We start from the raw sequence: 23,504 nt of genomic DNA, 5'->3' as shown, positions 1-23,504 counted from the left end.
TCAAGCATTTTGTTTTTCCCCCAAACCAAGATTTTCCATTCCCAAGTCTTATCCAGATGGACGAAAAGGCTGTGAGGAACAGGAAGATGTCCCAGGACAGCCAGGCAGGTGAGGAGGAAATTACTGCCCCTTTCCCCCTCTGTCCTGCTGGGGAGGATTGGGGGCATCTCTTTCTCCTTCCCTCTGGCACAGAGGTAAATCCCATCCTCTCCTTGTCCTTCCTCCTCCAGACCAGGAGCTGAGGACGGAGACCAGGGAGGACAAATCCCCACAGCAGAACCTCGTGGAAGAGGCCGTTTGCAGCGGCTCCACAGTGCAGGAATCCAACAGGGAGGAAAAGCCACGGAGATCCCGCACCAGGAGGGGCTGCAAACGCAGATCATGGGGATCCGAGGAGGAAAGACCCAGCCTGGGCCGGGCAGGCAGCCAGAGATGTGGCCAGAGCTCTGAGCTGAGGGTCCATGAGCAGCTTCATGATGGCAAAAAGCCCCTTCAGTGTTTGGAATGTGGGAAGAGTTTCCACACGAGCTCCAGTCTCGTCCAGCATCAGATGATCCACACTGGGGAGAAGCCGTATGAGTGTGGGGAATGTGGGAAGGGATTCGGAGGCACCTCAGATCTGATCAGGCACCTGACAGTGCACACTGGGGAACGGCCCTACGAGTGTGGGGAATGTGGGAAGGGATTCAAGAGCAGCTACAGCCTGATATGCCACCAGAGGACCCACACTGGGGAACGGCCCTATGAGTGTGAGGAATGTGGGAAGGGATTCAGTGTGAGGTCCCGTTTGACCTGCCACCAGAGGACCCACACTGGGGAACGGCCCTACAAGTGTGGGGAATGTGGGAAGGGATTCAGTGTGAGGGCCCGTTTGACCTACCACCAGAGGATTCACACTGGGGAACGGCCCTACGTGTGTGGGGAATGTGGGAAGGGATTCAGGAAGCGTACTGACCTCACCCGCCATCAGACGATCCACAGTGGGGTAAAACTGTATGTGTGTGGGGAATGTGGGAGGAGCTTCAGCCAGAAACACAACCTGATTGTCCACAAGATGATCCACACTGGAGAACGACCCTATGTGTGTGGGGAATGTGGGAAGAGCTTCAGCCGGAACAGTAAACTGATTGTCCACCAGAGGATCCACACTGGGGTACGACCATATGTGTGTGGGGAATGTGGGAAGGGATTCACAGACATTTCTGGCCTGACCTGCCACCAGAGAGTGCACACTGGGGAACGACCCTACGAGTGTGGGGAATGTGGGAAGGGATTCACAGACATTTCTGGCCTGACCCGCCACCAGACAGTGCACACTGGGGAACGGCCCTACAAGTGTGGGGAATGTGGGAAGGGATTCAGCTGCAGCTCCAGCCTGATCTGCCACCAGAGGATCCACACTGGGGAACGGCCCTACAAGTGTGGGGAATGTGGGAAGAGCTTCAGCCAGAGCTCCAATTTGATCTGCCACCAGAGGATCCACACTGGGGAACGGCCCTATGTGTGTGGGGAATGTGGGAAGGGATTCCGTGACAGATATGATTTAATCTGCCACCAGAGGATGCACACTGGGGAGAAGCCCTATGAGTGTGGGGAATGTGGGAAGGCCTTCGCCGTCAGGTCCCATTTGATCCGCCACCAGAGGATCCACACTGGGGAACGGCCCTACAATTGTGGGGAATGTGGGAAAAGCTTCCATAACAGCTCCGAACTAATCTACCACCGGAGAGTGCACACCGGGGAACGGCCCTACGACTGTGGGGAATGTGGGAAGAGCTTCAGCGCCAGGTCCAGTTTGATCCGCCACCAGAGGACCCACACTGGGGAACGGCCCTACAAGTGTGGGCAATGTGGGAAGGGCTGCCATGACACCTCTGGACTTCTGCAACACCTGACAGTGCACACCGGGGAACGGCCCTACAACTGTGGGGAATGTGGGAAGAGCTTCAAGCACAGATCCCACCTGATTGTCCACCAGAGGATCCACACCGGGGAGAGGCCCTATGAGTGTACTGAGTGTGGGAAGAGGTTTCAGAGGAGATGGAGTCTGCTAAAGCATCAGCAGATTCACGTAGAGGAGAGGAGAGGCCCTTCTGCTTCCCCTAGTGCAGGAAGAGCTTTAAGAAAAACTCCACCCTCGTCACCCACCAGCGGATCCACGCCAGGGAGAGCCCTAACAGTGTCCCCAGTGTTGGAAGAGCTTCTCCCAGAACTCTGCCATGACCCAGCACCAATGGGGGCACTGGTAAGGGAAGCTCTGTGACTTCCCCATGTGTGGGAAGAGGTTCCTGTGCTGCTCCAGCTCCATCTCCTCTGTTGGACCCTGTTGGATGCTCCCCAGTGATCCATAGTCCTGGTGATCCATGTTGGGAATGCACCTGGCTTGTGGTCTCCACATCTTCCTGGCTCACCGTGGGCACCTGGACTCAGCAGGCCAAAAATCCATTGGGATGCAGACTGACATCAGGAATTCATTTGGGACAGCGGATTTTACTTTCCACCTCAAAAAATTGCACTTTTGTATCCCATAATTTCTACTGGCAGCATCAAGGAGTACTGGATGGACCTTGAGATCTTCACCAACCTAAACATTACATGATTCTACTTCTGTCTGGGCCACAGGCATCTTCCACAGCCAAATAGCGATGGACTGGGGCAGAAAACCGAGATTTTGGAGACAATGGAGTGGAAAGTCGTCTAAAACCAGTTCTTTTTACCTGCCGAAGCCTATGCATACCCAGCCAGCATGAACAGGTAAATGCTTTTATTTGGGCCCTGATTTTCTTTAATTTTTCTTCATCCCTTCACCCAACATTGGGGTAAAAATAAAGACATTGAACTAAGACATTGACGTGGACATTGTGGGTGGGGACATGGTGGGCACGGGAATATGGATATGCACACAGACATGGGTATGGACATAGACATGGACATGGACCTGGATATGCATATGGACATGGACTTGGATATGGACATGGGCAGGGCTGTGGATGGAGATATCAGGCTTGGGGGGGGGTCACAGACATAGATGGTGACATGGGGGAATGTGGTCATGGATGGTGACATGGCGGTATGGCCATGGATGGTCACAAGTGGCCTAGGGGACAAGTCCATGGGTGGACACATCCACACCATGACATGTTCCATGACCGAGGTGTTATGGGCTAATGTTTGGACTAGCTTTTTTTTTTGCTTTTTTTTTGTGCAGCTGCCAGGTTTTTTTTTAAACAGTTTTATTTAAGCTAGTGTTTTTTGGGTTTAAGTTGGAAAGTGTTTCTTTTGTATTTTTGTTAATAAAAACGTTTTTTCCATTTTCACCAGAAAAACAATTCTTTCTAAACTCAGTAAAAAAAAAAATTGTAAAAAAAAAAGGGGGGGGGGGAGCCCTTTAGAGCTCTTTTTCCCCAAATTTATCCTAAACTTAAACACAAGGAGAACACATCCCCACCGCCACCACAATGTTGTCCCCTTCACGCTACCGTTGATTCACTGCTCCTCCCCTGGGTGTGACACCTGCCTGGCGGGATGTCCCCATGTTCTGGTGACCCGTGTCCCTCAGGCCACTCCCACCAGTGGCTCCAGCAGCAGCCAGAGCCCGTCCTCGGCTCGCAGGATCAGCTCGGGCTTGCGGCGCGGGGGTGGCCTCGCTGTGTCCCTCCGCAGCACGAACCGGGACAGTGTCAGTGCCACCACCACCTTCATCTCAGCCATGGCAAAGCTCTGCCCGATGCAGTTCCTGCCACCACATCCCCATTGTCACTGTCACCCCACTGTGATCCCAGTCAGGGATGGGGGTGGCACTTGGGGACACTCCTGTTCCCACCCCACCACGTACCTGGGGCCAGCAGAGAAGGGGATGAAGGAGGATGGAGACCGTCCCTTGCTGTTCTCTGGGCTGAACCTCAGGGGATTGAACACCTGGGGTGACAGTGACACTGTGAGGACGCAGCTGTCACCACCATGGTGACAGGGACACCTCGTAGGGTGGCACTACCTCAGGCTCGGGCCAGAGCTCTGGGTTGTGGTGGGTCCCGTAGATGCTCATCAGGCAGATGACCCCTGGTAGGATGGGAATGGCCACTTTAGGGACAGCAGGTGACAGCAGTGGGTGGTGACACTGGGGACACACTGGCCACGCCATACCCTTGGGGATAACACGGCCGTCACGCAGGGGGACGTCCTCGGTGCAGCGCCGGGACACGGCAGTGACAGGAGGGTGCAGCCGCAGGCTCTCCTTGATGCACATGGTGGTGAAGGGCAGCTGGGACAGGTCCTCCCTGGGGACAAGCAGGAGTGACACCGTGTTCCCTGGCCACACAGCCAGGGGTGGCCCTGGGGACATCTCACCATTCAATGTCTGCAGTGTCCCGGCCAGCTAGGAGCTCCTGGACCTCTCGGCGGCACCGCTCCTGGTGCTCAGGGTGGCCAGCCAGGTTATAGAAGAGCCATGCCAGGCCACTGGCCGTGGTATCATGGCCTGTGGTGACATGGGATGAGTGAGGGGACACTGGAGTGGCTCTGCCCCAGTGGCACCTGGGAGCTCGTGCTCACCCTCAAACATGAAGGTGTCAGCCTCGGCCGCGATGTCCTCGTCTGACAGGGTGTGGCCGTCCTCGTCCTGCGGGAGTCAAGGTGAGCCTGGGGCCACCTGGGGCCACCGGTCTATGGCCAAATCCCTTCCATGGCCACCGCCCTACAGGCACCACTATCCCACTGGCTACCAGCTCTATGGTCAATGCTGTCAATGGCCATCACTGTTCCCTGTGGCCACCGGTCTATGGCCAATCCTTCCATGGCCACCACCACCCCCTTGACCACCATCCTCCATGGCCACCACCCTATGGCCACCATCATCTCCCCATGGCCACCACCACCCTCTCAACCACCTCCATGTCCCCCTGACCACCACCCCATGCCCACCTTGGTGAGCAGCAGGAGGTCGATGAAGTCCATGCTGCGTCCCCGGTGGCCATTCAGCCAGGCCTGGTGGCCCAGGCGGGCGAGTTCGCGGCGCCGGCGCTGCACCACGTCAGCGGTGAAGGCGTGGACAGTGGCGCAGGCGCGGGCGAAGCGCCGGCCATCAGAGGAGAGCCTGTACAGCCACCATGGGTGGAGAAGTGGCTGGAGCTGGCGCCGGACCACCAATGAGCTCAGCTCCAGGATGGCCTGGATGTACTCGCTGGGCCGCCTGTGGGAACCAGGGACACTGAGGGACATTGGGGCCACCAGCATGGCCAACAGAGACCATGGCAGGGCCTTGGGGACACCAGCATGGCCAGCAGAGACCATGGCAGGGCCATTAGGGCCACCAGCATGGCCAACAGAGACAATGGCAGGGCCATTGGGGCCACCAGCATGGTCAGCAGAGACCATGGCAGGGCCATTGGGGCCACCAGCATGGTCAACAGAGACCATGGCAGGGCCTTGGGGCCACCAGCATGGCCAGCAGAGACCATGGCTGGCCATTAGGGCCACCAGCATGGCAAACAGAGACAATGGCAGGGCCATTGGGGCCACATGGCCAACAGAGACTATGGCAGGGCCTTGGGGACACCAGCATGGCCAGCAGAGACCATGGCTGGCCATTAGGGCCACCAGCATGGCAAACAGAGACCATGGCAGGGCCTTGGGGACACCAGCATGGCCAGCAGAGACCATGGCAGGGCCATTAGGGCCACCAGCATGGCCAACAGAGACAATGGCAGGGCCATTGGGGCCACCAGCATGGCCAACAGGGATGATGGTGGGGTCACCACAGCCCCCAGGATGGCCAGCAGGGACAATGGTGGGGTCACCACAGCCCCCAGGATGGCCAGTGGAGACAGGTGGCACTCACTCCTGGCAGTGGCTCTCATGGCTGAAGATGCACTTCTGGAGCGTGTCCAGGGTGAGGAGGCTCAGGGGCTGCAGCACCTCCATCTCCAGTGGCCCCCCAGCAGCGGCCGCTGCTGCTGCCCCCCACTTGTCCTGGGGGGATGGATGGGGTCAGGGACTGAATAGGAACAGGGGCAGGGGATAAATTGAGGGGTGGGGCAGGGTGGTAGAGGGGCAAGAATTGGGGTGGGGGTGTGGGACAGGGATGTGGTGATGAACAAGAGGTGGAGTTGGGTTTGGGGGCAGGTTTGGGGTATGGGACAGGACAGGATTTGGGGTTTAGGACAGGACTCAGGGTGCAGCAGTGGATGCAGGACAGAATTTTGTGTGCAGGACTCAGAGTTTGGGATGCAGGTAAGAGTTTGGAGTGCAGGTCAGGATTTGGGGTGCAGGACAGAATTTTGGGTGTAGGACTTAGGGTTTGGGATGCAGGTCAGAGTTAGGGGCAGAAGTCAGGATGTAGGGTGCAGCACTTATGATTTGGGGTGTAGGTCAGGATTTGGGGTGCAGTGGGGACTCGGATCTCTCACGAGCAGCACGCGGGTGCTCTGGTTGAAGATTCCCAGGTAAGCCCGGAGAACATCCCCGTGGAAGGCGGGGGTCAGGAGCCGCCGGTGCCGCGCCCAGCGCTGCCCACTGCTCAGCAGCAGCCCCTCCCCTGGGGAGGGAACAGTGGGGTCGGCCCAAGGCACCCAGGGGGTGTCCTGCCCTCCACTGCCCTTGTGACACACCCGGGTACATCCTGGGGGCACCCAGAGTGTGTCCGGGTCACCCACTGCCCCTGTGACACACCCGGATCCACTGCGGGTGCCCAATGGTTCTGTCCCCAAAACTTCCTGTGTCCTCCCCTACGACACCTGGATCCATCAGGGGCACCCAGGGCTGCTGTCCCCACCCGTGTGACACCCGGAGGTGCTGTCCCGACCCGTGTGACACCCAGAAGTGCTGTCCCCACCCAACCCTCTCCACTTACCAAGCCAGGGCTTGAGGAAGCCATAGAAGGTTTTATCCTTGGGGGCCACGAAAGCTGCAACACACAAGGATGAGGTGGGCAGGGATTCACTGGGGTGGGGACACTGGAGTCCCCTGGGTGGGGACACTGGGATGAGGCACCCTGTCTGCACCCCCTAACCCACAGTGGGGACCCTCTCCCGGCACCCACGGCCTTAGGGAACCTCAGGGACAGGTTGGTGGCCACTCTGGGGTGGTGTTTGGCCTGGCCATGGTGACACCTCTGGGGACCTGTGGGGTTGGGCTGGTGGCCACTGCCTGGGCACTGCCAGGTCTCTGTGCCAGGTGCAGTGACACCCATGGGTGGCCCTGGGGACCCATCTGGTGTCTCGTGTCCTACCTGAGGCACTGAGGAGTGGCCGGAGGGTGCTGGGGTGGAAGAGGCGCAGGACGGGCAGCCAGGGAAGTCCCCACCAGAGGCAGCCATGACGGTACCGGGCCACCAAGGCATCCACCTGCTGCAGGCCCTGCTCTGTGCTCTGGCCCTGGGGACAACAGGGGACATGTGTGTCATTGGGGACATGCACAAGCTTGGGGACACGTGTGCCCTCAGAGCACTGCCAGCCTTGGGGACAAGTGTGTCTGTCCCCACTGTCCCTTTGCCAGTGCCACCACCCCATCCTCACTGTCCTCCCAAGTGCCACCACCCTGTCCTCATTGTCCTCCCAAGTGCCACCACCCCAATCATTCCTTCTGTCCCATCACAGGTGTCACCACCCTGTCCCCATTGTTTCTTTGCAGGTGCCTCCAGCCTTGATCCCGCTGTCCCCGCAGGTGTCACCCCTGTCCCCTCACCATGCCAGTGTGTCCCAGCAACCAATTGCGCCATGGCGGGGTGGGGAATTTGTTCAGCTGGCGACAAGTGGCCCGGAATCGGGTGACAGCCAGCAGCGCATCCCAGAGCCACCGCAGCAGCAGGGCCACCAAGAAGGTGCCCAGGGCCACCACGGCCAGAGAACCCAGCGCGGCGGCCACCGCCATGGAGCCGCTCCTGGGGACAGGCTGGGGACAGGACAAGGGTCGGGCGGGGCGGTGTCACCCGCGGGTCACGCGGTGGCCCCGCGCTGGGTGTCACCGCATCCGGCTTATGTCCCAGTGCGCGTCCTGGTGACATCGTGTCCCCGCCCCTGCCCCGGTGTGTCCCCGTCTCCCTGTGTGTGTCCTTGCCCCCCACCCTGTCCCCCCCACCTGTGTGTCCCTGTCCCTCTGTCCCTCTGTGTGTCTCTGTCCGCTCCGAGTGTCCCCATCCCCCTCTCCCCCGTGTGACCTTGCTCCCTTCCGTGCGTCCCTGTCCCTCCCCGTGTGTCCCCATCCCCCTCTCCCCCGTGTGACCCTGCTCCCTTCCGTGCGTCCCTGTCCCTCCCCGTGTGTTCCCTGCTCCTGCCCCCCCTCGCGGGATCCAAGTCCCCGAGGTCCCGGGGCCGTGTCCCGTCGGATGTCCCCGTGTCCCACAGGGAGTTCCCGTGTCCCATAGTGTTATAAGTACATATTACATTATTGGCTTTTCGCAAATATTACAATGAATGCTATGTGTATAGTGTTGGAAAACTTTGCTGGGTGAATATAGTTTCTTTTTGTTCTGCTATTAACAAACCTTAGAAATAACAGTGTGATACATATCTATTTTTCTTGGACTATAACATAGTGATGTAAAGCTTTTGTTCATGTAACTAACTCGAGAGAATGGTAAAAGGATAATCGGGATTTTCTTCACAATCTTGGATTAATCCATCTGGATGAAGACGGGTGACAACACCAGAACTCCAGGGAAGGAATTAATTGATTTCCATTATCAGGGAGTGCGCTGACAAGGAGACAAAGAGAGGAGGAAAAAAAAAAAAAAAAGTTGTTTTACAGATTGGGAGGTTGAGGGGGGGGGGTGATTTTGAATAATGCATGAAGGTCTATGAATATGCAACAGGTTGATGCATTTAACAAAGTGTTTTCTCAGTTAGTGTGTGCTTTTTGCTGAATGTCAAGCACCCGGCCGTTATAACCTTTTGCTTTATTCTTTGTCTCTTATTTTCCTTTATTAAACCTTTTAAAATTTACCAGGAAAGTGGACCTCATTTTTAGCACACATGTTCCCGTGGCTGTTCCTTGCACTGAGCATCTGTGGCTGTCCCGGCACAGACAGGGGCACCCAATGACACCCCACGACTCTTTGACCTCTGGTTGTGTGTCCTTTCTCCTTGATTTGGGTCTTTTCTGCCTCTTTTGGATCCTTTAACCCTGTTTGGGGTCCTTTCCTCTTTTTCTGGCTCATTTTCCCCCATTTTGGGTTCTTTCCCCAGTTTTATGTGCATTGTTCAGATTTTGATCCTTTCCCATAATTTTGGGTGCCCTCCCCATGGCTTTGATGCATTTTTGGGTGTCTGTGCCCCTCCCCCCCATATGCCCCCACCCCCTGCCCACCCCTGTCTCCCCTGGCATCCCCACGGGTGTCCCCCACGCCACATGGACTCTGTGACAGACACCAGGGTGTCCCTCGAATCCCCTGGGGTGGCTCCCCTGTCACCACCATGGCACTGGGGCAGGCACTCAGGGTCTGCAGCAGCCTGGAGTGCCAGGCAGTGCTGGGTGAGCACCCCCGGGACCCCCCCCGGGGCCTCAGTGCCAGGCAGGGGCAGCTCCTGACCGAGCTCCTCTGCCACGGGGTGGGTGTCCCAGTGGGGCCGGTGGGAGGGGGCTCGGGGTGGTGCTGGGGCTGACTGTGCCCTGTGCTGTGCTCCAGGGTCATGTCCCCTGTCCTGTGCCCAGTGCCATCTCATGCCACACTTCACACCATGCCCCATGCCATGCCCCAGGCCCCACACCAAGCTGTGCATGGCTGCCTCGTTCTGTCATTGTCCCCATTACTGCATCCTTCTTGCTGTTGCTCCAGGGTTAAAACCTTCAGCTCCCTCCAGGACTGGTGTGACATTGCCCAGCCCTGGGCCCTGCTGATGGCTGCCCTTGTCCCCCAGGATGGGGGGGTGACACTGGCACACATCTGGTATCGGGGCTGGCACCCGACTGGGACCAGGGTCGGACTGGATAAGTGCTTGGAATCATGGCTGGGAAATGAGCCTGGGAACTGGGACTGGGGCTGGGCAGTGGGGCTGGACACGAGGACTGGGCAGTGACACTGGGGACTGGACAGTTAGACTGGACAGCTGGGATGGGCACTGAGGCTGGACACAGGCAGTGGACATCAGCACCGGGGCTGGACACTGGGAATGGACACCAGAACTGGGCACTGAGGCTGGACACTAAGGCTGGATACTGGGGCTGGGCATCAGCACTGGGCACTGAACCAGGAGCAGGATGAACCCCTCTGTCCCTTGGTCCCCCTGAACCCCCCTTTGCCTACCCAAAGCTTGGCTGCACCAGATCCCAGCAGGATTTGGCACCTTTGGGGGATGTTTCCCAGGGAAAGAGGGGTGGTCTGGGGGTACTGGCTGTGCTGGCTCTGGCCCCCTCCAGACCCAGATGGGAGGATGCCCTGGGGGGCTGCAAGAAGCCCTAAAATGAGACTCCACTCCCCAACCTCCCAGTTCATCAATCTCAAGCTGGGCACCCCCTACCCATGACCCCCTCCCCCGCCAGGGGTGCTGGTCCTGGGGGTGGCTCAGACCTGTCCCTGTCCCCTCCTCCAGGGGCTGTTGTGGAAGAGGCTCCTCCTCTTCCACAGGAGAGGAAAAGTCGCAGTTCACAGTTCACAGAATTAACTGAGTTGGAAAAGACCTCTGAGATCATCAAGTCACACCTATGACCTAACAGCACCTTATCAACTAAACCATGGCACTGAGTGCCACATCCAGTCTATTTTCATACACCTCTAGGAGTGGTGACTCTACCACCTCCCTGAGTAGCCCCTTCCAATGCCTAATCACCCTTTCAGTAAAGAATTTTTTCCTAGCTTAAGACTGTGTAGTCTCCTTCTGTCAGTGGTTGCTTGGGAGAAGAGAGCAGCCCCCATCTGGTTACAGCCTCCTTCCCGGGAGTTGTAGAGAGTGCTGCAGTTGTGACAGTGGTGACAGACCCGGTGGGGAGAGTTGTGGAGTAGGAGGGGTCCCAGTGACACTGCTGTCCCTGTAGTCCCTGGCTGGGGATCCCAGTGACACTGCTGTCCTTGCAGAGTCCCTGGCGGGGGGTCCCAGTGACACTGCTGTCCTTGCAGAGTCCCTGGTTGGGGGTCCCAATGACACTGTTGTCCTTGCACAGTCCCTGGTTGGGGGTCCCAGTGACACTGCTGTCCCTGCACAGTCCCTGGTTGGGGGTCCCAGTGACACTGTTGTCCCTGCACAGTCCCTGGTTGGGGGTCCCAGTGACACTGCTGTCCCTGCACAGTCCCTGGCAGGGGGTCCCAGTGACACTGCTGTCCTTGCAGAGTCCCTGGTTGGGGGTCCCAGTGACACTGCTGTCCCTTCAGGGTGCCCACCAGGCACCCCATTTGAGGTGTATGTTGGTGCTCAGGGGTCCCAGTGACATTCCTGTCCCCACCAGAGCAGTTTTGGGTCATTCTGGTGACACTGCTGTGTCTGCAGGGTCCCTCTGAGTGCAGCAATCAGGAGAGTTCCCAGCTCACAGAGCCCCACTCACAGGGACTGTGCTGCTCACCCTGCTGCAGCCAGCACAGCTCCAAGGGGCTCCTTTGTTTAGAGGGCCCCAAGGGATGGCCTTTATCACAACCAAGTTTTATCCTGGCCCCAGTTTTAATTGATAGCTTTCTCTGCAAGTGTGATGTTATAAGTACATATTATATTATTGGCTTTTCACAGATATTAAAATGAATGTTGTATGTGTAACATTGGAAAACTTTGCTGTATTAATATAGTTTCTTTTAGTTCTGCTATAAACAAAACTGAAAAATAGTAGTGAGATAAATATCTACTTTTCTTGGTCTCTAACATAGTGATGAAAAAAGCTTTTGTTCATGTAAGTAACTCAGAGAATGGGAAAAAGATAATTAGGAAATTCTTCACATTCTTGGATTATCCTGTCTGGATGAGCACAGGGGTGATGAACACCAGAACTCCAGGGAAGGAATTTATTGATCTCTGTTATCAGGGAGTGTGCTGACAGGAAAGAGCCACAAGGAGAAAAAAAAAAAATAAAAGAAAAAAAAAAGAAAAAAAAAGTTGATTTACAGGTTGAGGGGGTGAGTTTGAATGATGCATGAAGACCTATGAATATGCAACATGTTCATGCACTTAACAAAGTGTTTTCTGAGTTAGTGTGTGCCCTTGGCTGACTGTCATGCACCCAGCTGTTATAAACTTTGTTTTATTGTTTGTCTCTTATTGCCTTTTATTAAACTTTTAAAATTTACCAGGAAAGTGAGCCACATTTTTCACATGGTGATAAAAGCCATCCCTTGTCCTCCATGTCCACATCCATGGGATACACCTCTATGTCACCACCTGAGTCTGTGACCCACCATGCCCTATAGCTCCATCCACAGGCCTATTCACACCCATATCCATATCCATATCCATATCCATATCCATATCCATATCCATATCCATATCCATATCCATGCCCATGTCCATATCCATGTCCCAGTCCCCACCATGTCCCCATCCACAACCCATAATGTCCACGTCCATGTCATAGTTCAATGTCTTTATTTTTACCCCAATGTTGGGTGAAGGGATGATGAAAAATGAAAGAAAATCAAGGCCCAAATAAAAGGATTTACCTGTCCATACTGACTGAGCATGCATGGGCTTGGGTGAGTGACAGAACCTTTTTTAGAGGCCTTTGCACTCCACTGTCTCCAAAATCTTGGTTTTCTGCCCCAGTTCATCACGATATGGCTGTGGAAGATGCATGTGGCCCAGACAGAATTAGAATCATGGAAGCATTTAGGTTGGAAAATACCTCCAAGACCATCCAGTATTCCTTGATGCCACGAGATGAAATAATTGGATGCAAAAGCCAAAATTTTTTGGGGTGGAAAGTAAAATCCATTCTCCCAAGCCAGGAAGATGTGGAGACCACCAGCCAGGTGAGTTCCCAACAAGGATCACCAGGACCATGGATCACCAAGGCTCTGCCCAACGAGGGTCACTGGGGAGCATCCAATGGGGTCCAACAGAGGGGATGGAGCTGGAGCAGCGCAGGAACCTCTTCCCACACGCAGGGCACTCACAGAGCTTCCCTTACCAGTGCCCCCATTGGTGCTGGGTCACGGCAGAGTTCTGGGAGACACACTGGGGACACTGTTAGGGTGTCTCCCTGGTGTGGATCCGCTGGTGGGTGACGAGGGTGGAGTTTTTCTTAAATCCCTTCCCACAGTCAGGGCAGGTGAAGGGCCTCTCCTGTGTGTGAATCTGCTGATGCCTGAGCAGATGGGATCTCTGCTGAAACCTCCTCCCACACTCAGGACACTCATACAGCTTCTCCCCAGTGTGGATCCTCTGGTGGACAATAAGGTTGCATCTCTGGCTGAAGCCCTTCCCACATTCTGAGCACTTGTAGGGGCATTCCCCAGCGTGCATTGCCTGGTGCATGATCAGGCGGGAACTGTCACGGAAGCTCTTCCCACATTCCCCACACACATAGGGTCGTACCCCAGTGTGGATCATCTGATGGCGGGTGAGGTTGGAGCTCTTCCTGAACCCCATCCCACATTCCCCACACTCATATGGCCGTTCACCGGTGTGGATCATCTGGTGGTGGATCAAACTGGAGCTCAGGAAGAAGCTCTTCCCACATTCCCCACACACATACGGTCGTACCCCACTGTGGATCCTCTGGTGGTGGGTGAGTTGGGAGCACATTCTGAAGCCCATCCCACATTCCCCACACTCGTAGGGCCGTTCCCCAGTGTGGGTCCTCTGGTGGTGGGTCAGTTGGGTGCGTGTCCTGAAGCCCATCCCACATTCCCCACACTTGTAGGGCCATTCCCCAGTGTGGATCCTCTGGTGGTAGTGCAAACTGGAGCTCTGGTTGAAGCTCTTCCCACATTCCCCACACTTGAAGGGCCGTTCCCCAGTGTGGGTCCTCTGGTGGCAGATCAGGTGGGAGCTGACACTGAATCCCTTCCCACATTCCCCACACACGTAGGGCCGTTCCCCAGTGTGGATCCTTTGGTGGACATTCAGGCTATTGCGGCAGCTGAATCCCTTCCCACATTCCCCACACTCGTAGGGCCGCTCCCCAGTGTGGATCCTCTGGTGGTAGATTAAACTGGAGCTCTGGCTGAAGCTCTTCCCACATTCCCCACACACATAGGGTCGTTCCCCAGTGTGGGTCCTCTGGTGGACGTTCAGACGGGAGCTGCAGCTGAAGCCCTTCCCACATTCCCCACACTCATAGGGCCTTTCTCTGGTGTGCACTCTCTGGTGGCGGGTCAGGTCAGAGGTGTCTCTGAATCCCTTCCCACATTCCCCACACTCGTAGGGCCGTTCCCCAGTGTGGATCCTCTGGTGGACGATCAGGTGGTAGCTGCAGCTGAATCCCTTCCCACATTCCCCACACTGGTAGGGCTGTTCCCCAGTGTGCACTGTGAGGTGCCGGATCAGGTCAGAGGTGTTTCTGAATCCCTTCCCACATTCCCCACACTCGTACGGACGTTCCCCGGTGTGGATCATCTGGTGGCGGATCAAAGACAAGCTGCTGCGGAATCTCTTCCCACATTCCCCACACTCATAGGGCTGTTCCCCAGTGTGCACTGTCTGGTGCCTGATCAGATCTGAGGTGTTTCTGAAGCCCTTCCCACATTCCCCACACTCGTAGGGCCGTTCCCCAGTGTGGATCTTCTGGTGCCGGACCAGGCTGGAGCTCGTGCTGAAACTCTTCCCACATTCCAAACACTGAAGGGGCTTTTTGCCATCATGAAGCTGCTCATGGACCCTCAGCTCAGAGCTCTGGCCACATCTCTGGCTGCCTGCCTGGCCCAGGTTGGGTCTTTCCTCCTCAGATCCCCATGATCTGCGTTTGCAGCCCCTCCTGGTGCAGGATCTCTGCGGCTTTTCCTCCCTGTTGGATTCCTGCACTGTGGAGCTGCTGCAAACGGCCTCTTCCACGAGGTTCTGCTGTGGGGATTTGTCCTCCCTGGTCTCCATCCTCAGCTCCTGGTCTGGGAAAGGAAGGACAAGGAGAGGATGGGATTTGCCCCTGTGCCAGAGGGAAGGGGAAGGAGATGCCCCCAATCCTCCCCAGCAGGACAGAGGGGGAAAGGGGCAGTGACTTCCTCCTCACCTGCCTGGCTGTCCTGGCGCATTTTCTTCTTCCTCACAGCCTTTTCCTCCATCTGGATAAGACTTGGGAATGGAAAATCTTGGTTTGGGGGAAAAACGACATGAGTGATATGACTTTGAAGGTCCTGCTGTCTGAGTGCATCTCTAGAAATGCCAAGGTTGTCTAGAGTCCATAAAAACCTCCAAAAATCACTAAGGAGCACAAAAACACTCTCCCAGGAGATCCCTGTTTGCACTGTCCTCACTTTGGGGTTATGGAGGTCCCTGTTCTCAGAGCTCCTGGGGGCCTATGGCTCCTGGGGATTCCCCCTCTCCTGGCTCCTGCTCAGGCACGCTGAGGGAGTTTTGTGGGTCCCAGGGCTCATCCTGCCCTGATCCTGACTCGGCTCCTCCCACTTCAGGCATTCAGGGCTTCCCCCGTTCCCTGCCAGCCCTTCCAGGCTCGGGGGGCCCGCACCCCACTCATCTCCCGGCTCCACCTCCCCTCCAGGCTGCCGGGGGTCCCCCAGCTCTGCTGTCGCCCCTCTCCCCACGCCGGGGCTCCCGCCTTTCATCCCCCGCCTCTCCCGGGGATCCCCAAAACCGATGTCCCGCCCCGCCGGGACCGGGCCATCGCCACGTGGGCCCCTCCAAATCCCCCCAAGGAGCATTTACGGCTCAGCTTTGGATTCCTGCAAGAGCCAGAAACATCCCCTCCTCACATCAATAAAACAATACCTCTCCCACGGACACCCAAATATATTTGCGACTCGATTCCCGAATCTGCGAGGCACAAACACCAACCCCCCATCCCCCAAAAATCCGAAACCCAACTGAAACAGGGTATTTAAGGGTTAAATAGAATGAAGAGTAGAACGAAGAGTAGAACATATTAATAACATATAATGTTATTAATTACTGTGAGCTAATAAGGAAAGGTATGCACGATAAGAGAACCTTGATTTACAGATTTTGCTTGGCTTGTAAAAATGAAAGGGGCCCCTCTTCGTAAAAGTGCAGAGTCTGGAAAATATCACAACCGAGAGACTACAGCGCACGCGTAGAAAGACAAGGTGAAAAGTTCAACAGCGAGGGAGACTGCTGTTCTTTATCATTTTCAGCCCACCGAGTCATCATCTAGAGACCACCGACCCAGTAAACTACGCAGCCGCAATGAATATGCAACTGATTTCCATACGGAGCGGGGAACAGGCGGGGCCGATAATCAATATGTATAGGCGATTTAGAATATGCATGACCTTCCTAGATAAATGGAAGATTAGAAATCATGCAAGGTACCCAGGATTTGGGAAGATGCTCTCCCCCTGCGACTAGCGCTGAATAAAATACCTACCTACTCCACAACTTTATAAGTTCTGAAGTTTATTTCCGTGCTTCACAACCAGCCGTGCCGGAGCTGCCGCGATAGCCCCGGGCCGAGCTTCCCCTCCGCGCTCACCCGCGGGATGCAGGAATGCGATGCTGCCGGGGCCAGCGGAGCTGCGGGCTCAGCGGGCTCGCCCTGCAGCACCGCGATTCTCCGCCGGCGCCCGCTGCACCTCTCCCGGCTCCTTCTGCTCCTCCTTTTCCTCTCTCCTCCCCTTCCCCTCTCTTCCTCTTCCTCCCGCTGCTCCCCCGCTCGCATCCCGGACCCCCCTTTGCCACCCCCTGTGCCCCGCGGCCGCCGCAGCAGCGGCTGTTGGGGAGGGGGCAGCACCCCCTGAGCCTGCAGGGGAGACAGAGCAACTGAGAGTTAGGAATCGAGCATCGAGAAATGCTTGGACTAGAAGGGGGCTGACAAAACCCTATGTTTGCTGGAATTTACGGTGCTTACAAGAACGGGGGAGAGCAAGGCTGCAGGATAAGATAAAGAGCTGGGGTGGGCGAACAGGATGCAAGGACAAAGGCACCACAGGATAAGGGGGATTCTCCAGATCCCTGAACCCAGGAAAACTGGTATCAAAGTCCGGAAGATAACCCAAGGACTAAAAAGAGAATGACCAAGGTGACGAGATGAAAAGTTCAACTAACAGGAAAACTGTCTACTTCATCCCCAGACGATCCAGGAGAGCGACCAACAGGAGCAGTGCGCAGCTACAAAAAGCCGTGGAGCTTATTTTAATACAAAGCAGGGACAGGCAATGTATATGTATTAGGTGTATTGCGCAATTCTAATTTGAAGAAAAAGAATAAAAAGAGACGTGTATGTCGTTTCTTTTAAAGTAACATAGGCTATTAAAGTGTATTTGTAATGAATAAATTACCTACTTAATTCAATAACACACAATACAAACACCTACTAATAATGCACCAGTTACCAGCACCAACCATCTATGAAAGTTAAAAACCACAAATCAAATTAAAAATAATAGAAAAAAAGAGTTTAAACCACAATCAATAACCACAGATGCTCTCTAAAAAACAACAAAAAATAACCACTTACAATAAATTCTAAAATATAAAAAATAATTTACAAAACTGTTTGAAAATACATAATAAGTCTACAAATAATCAACAAGCTAATAAATTAAAAAATATATCTCCCAAACGACAAGTGTACTCTTAGCTATATACCGAACACCCAATCATTTTTGCCTTTTATTATTTGTCTCTTATTTTGTTATATTAAACCTTTTAAAATCAACACAAAGTGAAAACCTTATTTTCCACGCTGTACACGGAGGAGTCAGCACTGAGCAAATTGTTCAGTTTGGGCTCTGCAGCTGCTGATTCCCATCCTCAGCTCTTCCCTGTTTCTTTTTCTTTGTTTTCCATTTCTCTACCTCACATTTCTTGTTCAAATCCATGTTCAATCAAATCCGTAAGTTGTGCTTTTATGGTCTCATTTGCACCTTCACAGGGCTCGAGGTGTCTCTCCCTGCTGGGATTGGAATCCATGGGCAGGGTCCCTTCTCACCACCATCGTTCTGGGATTCTGTCAAGGTCGCTCTTTCCTTTTCTTCTTCCCTCTGCTTTGAGCTGGGAATAGGTTGGAAAATATCCAGCATGTTATAAATCCATATTATGATACTGGCTTTTGGCAAAGATGAAAAGGAATGCTATATGTATAATGTTAAAGTAACTCTGCTATAAAGATATCGTTTTTATTTCTGGTTTTAACTATGCTTAGACATTATAGTGAAATAGCTGATATAGTCATGCTTGTGGGAATTGAACTGCCTGCTTGGTTGGGATACCATCCAATGGATGGATGATGAAGACCCCTGCTACAATCAGCACCAAGTAAGGACCAAAGCCCAGGCTGGAGGTGATAATAAGAATGGACTAAAACCACAGCCAGGAAATGTGCACACTCTAAAAAGGCAAACCAAAGGAAAAGCCATGCTAAACAGTTCTTGGAACATATAAACTACTTTGGTGGAAATTGGGAGGGGTTGGCCAAGTATCCCAAGGCATATGATATATATAATATAAGACAGTATAATATAATATAATATAATATAATATAATATAATATAATATAATATAATATAATATAATATAATATAATATAATATAATATAATATAATATAATATAATATAATATAATATAATATAATATAATATAATATAATATAATATAATATAATATAATATAATATAATATAATATAATATAATATAATAGTTCCATTCTGGGGTTTCTCCTTTGCCCCAAGATCACCCCAGAGGGACATGAAGGTGGTTCAAATCCTGGTTTTCCCCGAAGCAGCTGAAGAGAGATTGCCGGAGACGGTTTTCTCTTTTTCCAAGGATTGTTTATTATTTCTTATCTCTGGGACATTTTGCCTGGCCAGCAGCGGTCTGCTCAGCCTGGCATCCATGGTGGAATCTGCCTGGTGAAGGCAGGGCTTATCTTATATAGTTTGTACTACGTATTACATGTTTACAAAATTTTCCCAATACAATACAATTTTATTAAATGGTCCAGCCCTGACCCCATCCAATCCAAGAGTGCCAACGTGTCACCCAACATGGATGACAGGGAGAAGGAGGTAAAGGTGTCCACCCCCCAAATTCTCCATCTTGGCCACGTGTCCCTTATCATAAACATTCCCAGAAGTCTATTTATCTACGTTCTAACAATCTAATTGACACTTCACTAATTTTGGCAGCTTGTTTCCATTCTCCTTGTGCTGACAACTTCCCCCAGGGGTTAGAATTCAGCACCTGGGACACCAGGGTCTCACTCAGAGTCTTTGAGACCCTTGCCAGGGGGGTTTTGAGACCCCCAAGGAGGCCAGGGGTACGCCATGGGCTCCCACATATATCATATCATATCATATCATATCATATCATATCATATCATATCATATCATATCATATCATATGTTATATGATAATATAATGTAATATCATATAATAAATGGAAACAACTGCTATCCAAAGGCCACGGTATAGAGAAGTTGGAAAATTATGATATCCGTAATTGGTGGATAACCAGGTACAGAAGCACACCTCATAGAAAATTGGTAACTGCACTACAGGTGAGAGCCAATGTGCGCTGCACAAGAGAGGTCCTGGCCAAGGGCACTCGTGAAAACCTGTAAATATTGTGGTGCTGATAATGAAACATCAGCCTGTATTATTATACTCAATAAAACAGGAATAAAGGCACAAAAAGACACATCTGTGAGCTGTGAGGCTAAAAAGAAGAATTGGACTGTATTTCAAGAGATGATGACAACGAGTTATACAAGCCAAATTTGATCTTTGTTGAAGGAGGAAAAGCATTCATGGTGAACATGACAGTCAGATACAAGCACTCCAACTCCTCCTTGAAAGTTGCTGCCAGTGAGAAGGTCAAGAAATATCAGTGCCTTCACAAACTCAAGATCTTACAAATACAGAAATGTATTTGTAGACATTGAATTTTTGGGATTTCCTGTAGGAGTGCAAGGAAAGTGGTATGAGACAAATTCTTCTGCTGTTTGCCCTAGGTCTCTCTAAGATGAGGCAAGGGAAGACTCCCTGGGCTCCAGAGCATCCAGAGCGCTGCTCTCCTCCGTTAGTTTGGTATGTACTTTTGTGGACAAAGCTCGATGGATTGTTTCTGTTCATGAAAATAAAAAATAAGGCTGAACAGCATTGATGGACAGTGGGTAGGACATGTTGGAATAATTAAATCCTTCCAATAATACCATGTTGACCACTGTCCATATTTGGGATAAATTTACTAATTTGGCCAGGTGGATGGGCCACCTATACTTAACCGGGAAAAGAAAATCTATAATCATATATATTTAGCAAGAAGCCATGCATGATCAAGATTGGTTCCATCTTGTTAAGTCTGCTCTCCATAATAACGTCAGTAAGGTTTACTGAGGCATGCCCCCTCAAGCCATGGCAAAGTGGATTTATAACAGAGGCGGGATGTGCTGAAAATGTGATACTACTGCAAACAAAAATTCGATCTGCCAGAAGAGAACACAGGCTGCTGGGTGTCGTATTCTTAGAAATTGCTAAGGTTTTTTGACCAGCAGCATATTCTACATGGTCTGCAGCAAAGGGAAGTGGACTCCCATGTGTCTTGGTTTGAAGGAGAGATGTCTGCCAATAAAGGCAGAAGCTTTTCTTTGAAATGGAGAATGTAAATTGCCTTCTTCCAAATTATTATTATAATTTTGAAATTAAGAGGCTCTCAGGCCAAGATACGGAATTAGGAATAACAACTCTTTACTAGGAAAATTCAAATAGAAAAATAGTATTATGAAGAATAATGCCAACCCTGACAGTCTGAATACAACCTGACACCCTGTCACTCAGGGTGTTGGTAGCAGTCTAATTAAATTGTGGCTACAATCATCCTGCAGTGGCAGATGTGGTTTAGCTGAAGCAGTGGTCCCATAGAAGGGTGCAGTTTTCTTCTGAAGGTCCAGGAATGGTATGGAAAGGTCAGATTTTCTTCTGGAATCCAGTGGAAGGATGCTATTTTGCTGTCCAAAATATCAGTTTTTTTATTTAGGTAGGAAAGACTTGGCTCCTCCCTCTGGCTGAAGCATGTCCCAATGGGATGATGTAATTTTATCAATCATACAGAGGGACTTAATGGCCCAGTAGCAGATGATATCTTCCTGGAGGGAGGATGGATTGTGGAAAAGATAAAGATGATTGCCTTGCCTAATCTTAAAGATGGCCCGTTAGCAAAAAAATATGTGCAATGGAGATAAGGATTCACTACCCCACACAGATTCAACAGATGCTGATAGAATACACATTTCTGGCCACATCAACCCAACACACCATGTCACCAGCTTGGTGAGTATTATGTATGAGGAGAACACACATCATCGCATGAAAACCTCTTCAGAAAATTGACATACGAAAAAAATATACACCATCCCTAGACTAAGATACTTGGCAGACCAAATGGATGCAAAAGCAGGGCTCCTTGAATCCCCTGACCTCCAGATTTGATCAGCTGTCAAGGAATGGCAATGCCTAACACTGTGCACATGTGATGTCATCCTGCACTCCAGCATGAAGGATGGAGTTCTGGGTATCCCAGCATTGATGGGACTCAATCCAAGTATCCAGGCCCGAATATTACCTAGACTTGCCCAATATTCAGATGCTGCATTAATATTGTGGGGGGCTTTTTTTTTTTATAGTTGGGATTAAATGTGCGAGTTGATATTTTTTGTTTGGATTTAGATGTTTATTAATTTGAATTTATATTATAGTTTTACAAACTGTGAGTTTTGCAGTATTTTAAGTTAATAAATTAAAAATGAAGACCTATTTTTTTACAGGTCTTTTCAAGGACAAATTTTTTAATTAAGAAATGATGCTGAAGTTATTTTTACTTTTAATTTAATAACTAACTATTTGTGCTTGTAATGCATACTTTTTATTTAATTATAAAATATTATTTAGACTTATGAAGAAGAAGGCAAAAAGAAGGACAAACTTTTGTTCTAAAATTTCTACTTTATTATATATATTACTCTATTCTGAAACTTTAAAATCTGAGTTTCATACTATATGATATTACACATTTTTATTTAAACTACATACTTATAATCTCGGTTTTATTATTTGGTTTTGGAAGTCTTTTCCATGGCCAGAGTTTAAGTGTTCTCTTGGGGGTCAGTGCTTGTCAGCACAGAAAGTCTAAAATTCTCAGTGACCAGGGTTCCAGCACCTTAAGATTGTTCATGAAAGAAGAATGCTTAGATGAGATACATAGGAAATTATGGAGCTGTTCATAATGAGTGCTATCACACAGCACTTACAGGATGGCCAGGGTATCAGACCAAGTCAGCATGGGTTTGCGAAGGGTAAGTCATGTCTGACCAACCTGGCTTCCTTCTATGACCATGTGACACACCTGGTGGATGCAGGAAAGGCTGTGGATGTTGTCTATTTAGACTTCAGCAAGGCCTTTGGTACTGTCTCCCACAGCATGCTCCAGGAGAAGCTGGCAGCACATAGGTTGGACAAGAGCACTCTTTGATGGGTTAGGAACTGGCTGGATGGCTGGGCCCAGAGAGTGGTGGTGAACGGTGCTGTATCCAGCTGGTGGCCAGTCACCAGTGGGGTCCTTCAGGGCTCTGTGCTGGGGCCAGTTCTGTTTAATATTTTTAGAGACGATATGGATGAGGGCATCAAGTCCTTCATTAGCAAATTTGGAGACGACACTAAGCTGGGAGCTTATGTTGATCTATTGGAAGGAAGAAGGGCTCTGCAGAGAGACTTAGATCAGTTAGATAGATGGTCCGAGTCCAACAGCATGAAGTTTAATAAGTCTAAGTGCCTAATTCTACATTTTGGCCATAAAAGTCCCCTACAACGTTACAAGCTGGGGGCAGTGTGGCTGGATATTGTACAGGTGGAAAGGAACCTGGGGGTGCTGGTTGACAGCCAGCTGAATATGAGCCAGCAATGTGCCTTGGTGGCCAAGAAGGCCAATGGCATCCTGGCCTGCATTAGGAATTGTGTGGCCAGCAGGAGCAGTGAGGTCATTCTTCCCCTCTACTTCTGGGGCCCTCAGTTTAGGAAGGATGTTTGAGATGCTTGAATGTGTCCAGAGGAGGGCAACAAGGCTGGTGAAGGGCTTGGAACACAAGCCTTATGAGGAATATTTGAAGGAGCTGGGGTTGTTTAGCCTAGAGAAGAGGTGGCTTAGAGGTGACCTTATTGTTCTCTACAACTTCCTGAAGGAAGGCTGTAGACAGGTGGGGGTCACTCCCTTCCACCAGACAGCAACTGACAGAACCAGAGGACACAGTCTCAAGCTACGACAGTGAAGGTATAGGTTGGATATTAGGAAAAAAATTTTCATTGCAAGAATAATAAATTACTGGAACGCTCTTCCCAGAGAAGTGGTGGAATCACCATCTCTGGATGTGTTTAAGAAAAGGCTGGACATGGCACTTGGTGCTATAGTCTAGACTCTAGGTTGAGGTGTTAGGACATAAGTTGGACTTGATGATCTTAGAGGTCTCTTCC

At 51.6% G+C, this 23,504-nt stretch overlaps 2 protein-coding genes across 3 annotated transcripts; both read right to left on the bottom strand.

Moving 5' to 3' along the window:
* Positions 1-2,774: 2,774 nt before the first annotated feature.
* Positions 2,775-7,900, bottom strand: LOC306815955 (cytochrome P450 4F3-like). 2 transcript variants are annotated; one of them, XM_079332443.1, is made up of 13 exons: positions 7,681-7,900; positions 7,226-7,370; positions 6,848-6,901; positions 6,405-6,532; positions 5,837-5,967; positions 4,921-5,188; positions 4,552-4,618; positions 4,348-4,477; positions 4,144-4,277; positions 3,995-4,059; positions 3,836-3,918; positions 3,512-3,736; positions 2,775-2,802 (listed from the first exon to the last, which is right to left on the bottom strand). In XM_079332443.1, exons 1-12 carry the CDS (start codon positions 7,864-7,866, stop codon positions 3,556-3,558), a joined length of 1,572 nt encoding a protein of 523 aa, XP_079188569.1. In that variant the 5' UTR covers positions 7,867-7,900; the 3' UTR covers positions 2,775-2,802; positions 3,512-3,555. The 2 variants fall into 2 exon arrangements, with proteins under 2 accessions (XP_079188569.1, XP_079188568.1); XM_079332442.1 differs by lacking the exon at positions 2,775-2,802 and having other exon boundaries at positions 3,445-3,736.
* A 5,194-nt stretch (positions 7,901-13,094) lies between these two features.
* On the bottom strand, positions 13,095-14,465 carry LOC306815953 (uncharacterized protein; the record flags this gene model as incomplete). The annotated part of the gene is made up of 1 exon (XM_079332440.1): positions 13,095-14,465. The coding sequence occupies one exon, from the start codon at positions 14,463-14,465 to the stop codon at positions 13,095-13,097; it is 1,371 nt and encodes a 456-aa protein (XP_079188566.1).
* Between the last annotated feature and the right edge of the window lie 9,039 nt (positions 14,466-23,504).

This window comes from Erithacus rubecula (genome assembly GCF_903797595.1).
Source record: "Erithacus rubecula genome assembly, contig: scaffold_309_arrow_ctg1, whole genome shotgun sequence".
In the NCBI taxonomy this organism is placed as follows: domain Eukaryota; kingdom Metazoa; phylum Chordata; class Aves; order Passeriformes; family Muscicapidae; genus Erithacus; species Erithacus rubecula.
This window is presented reverse-complemented; position numbering and strand designations above follow the sequence as displayed.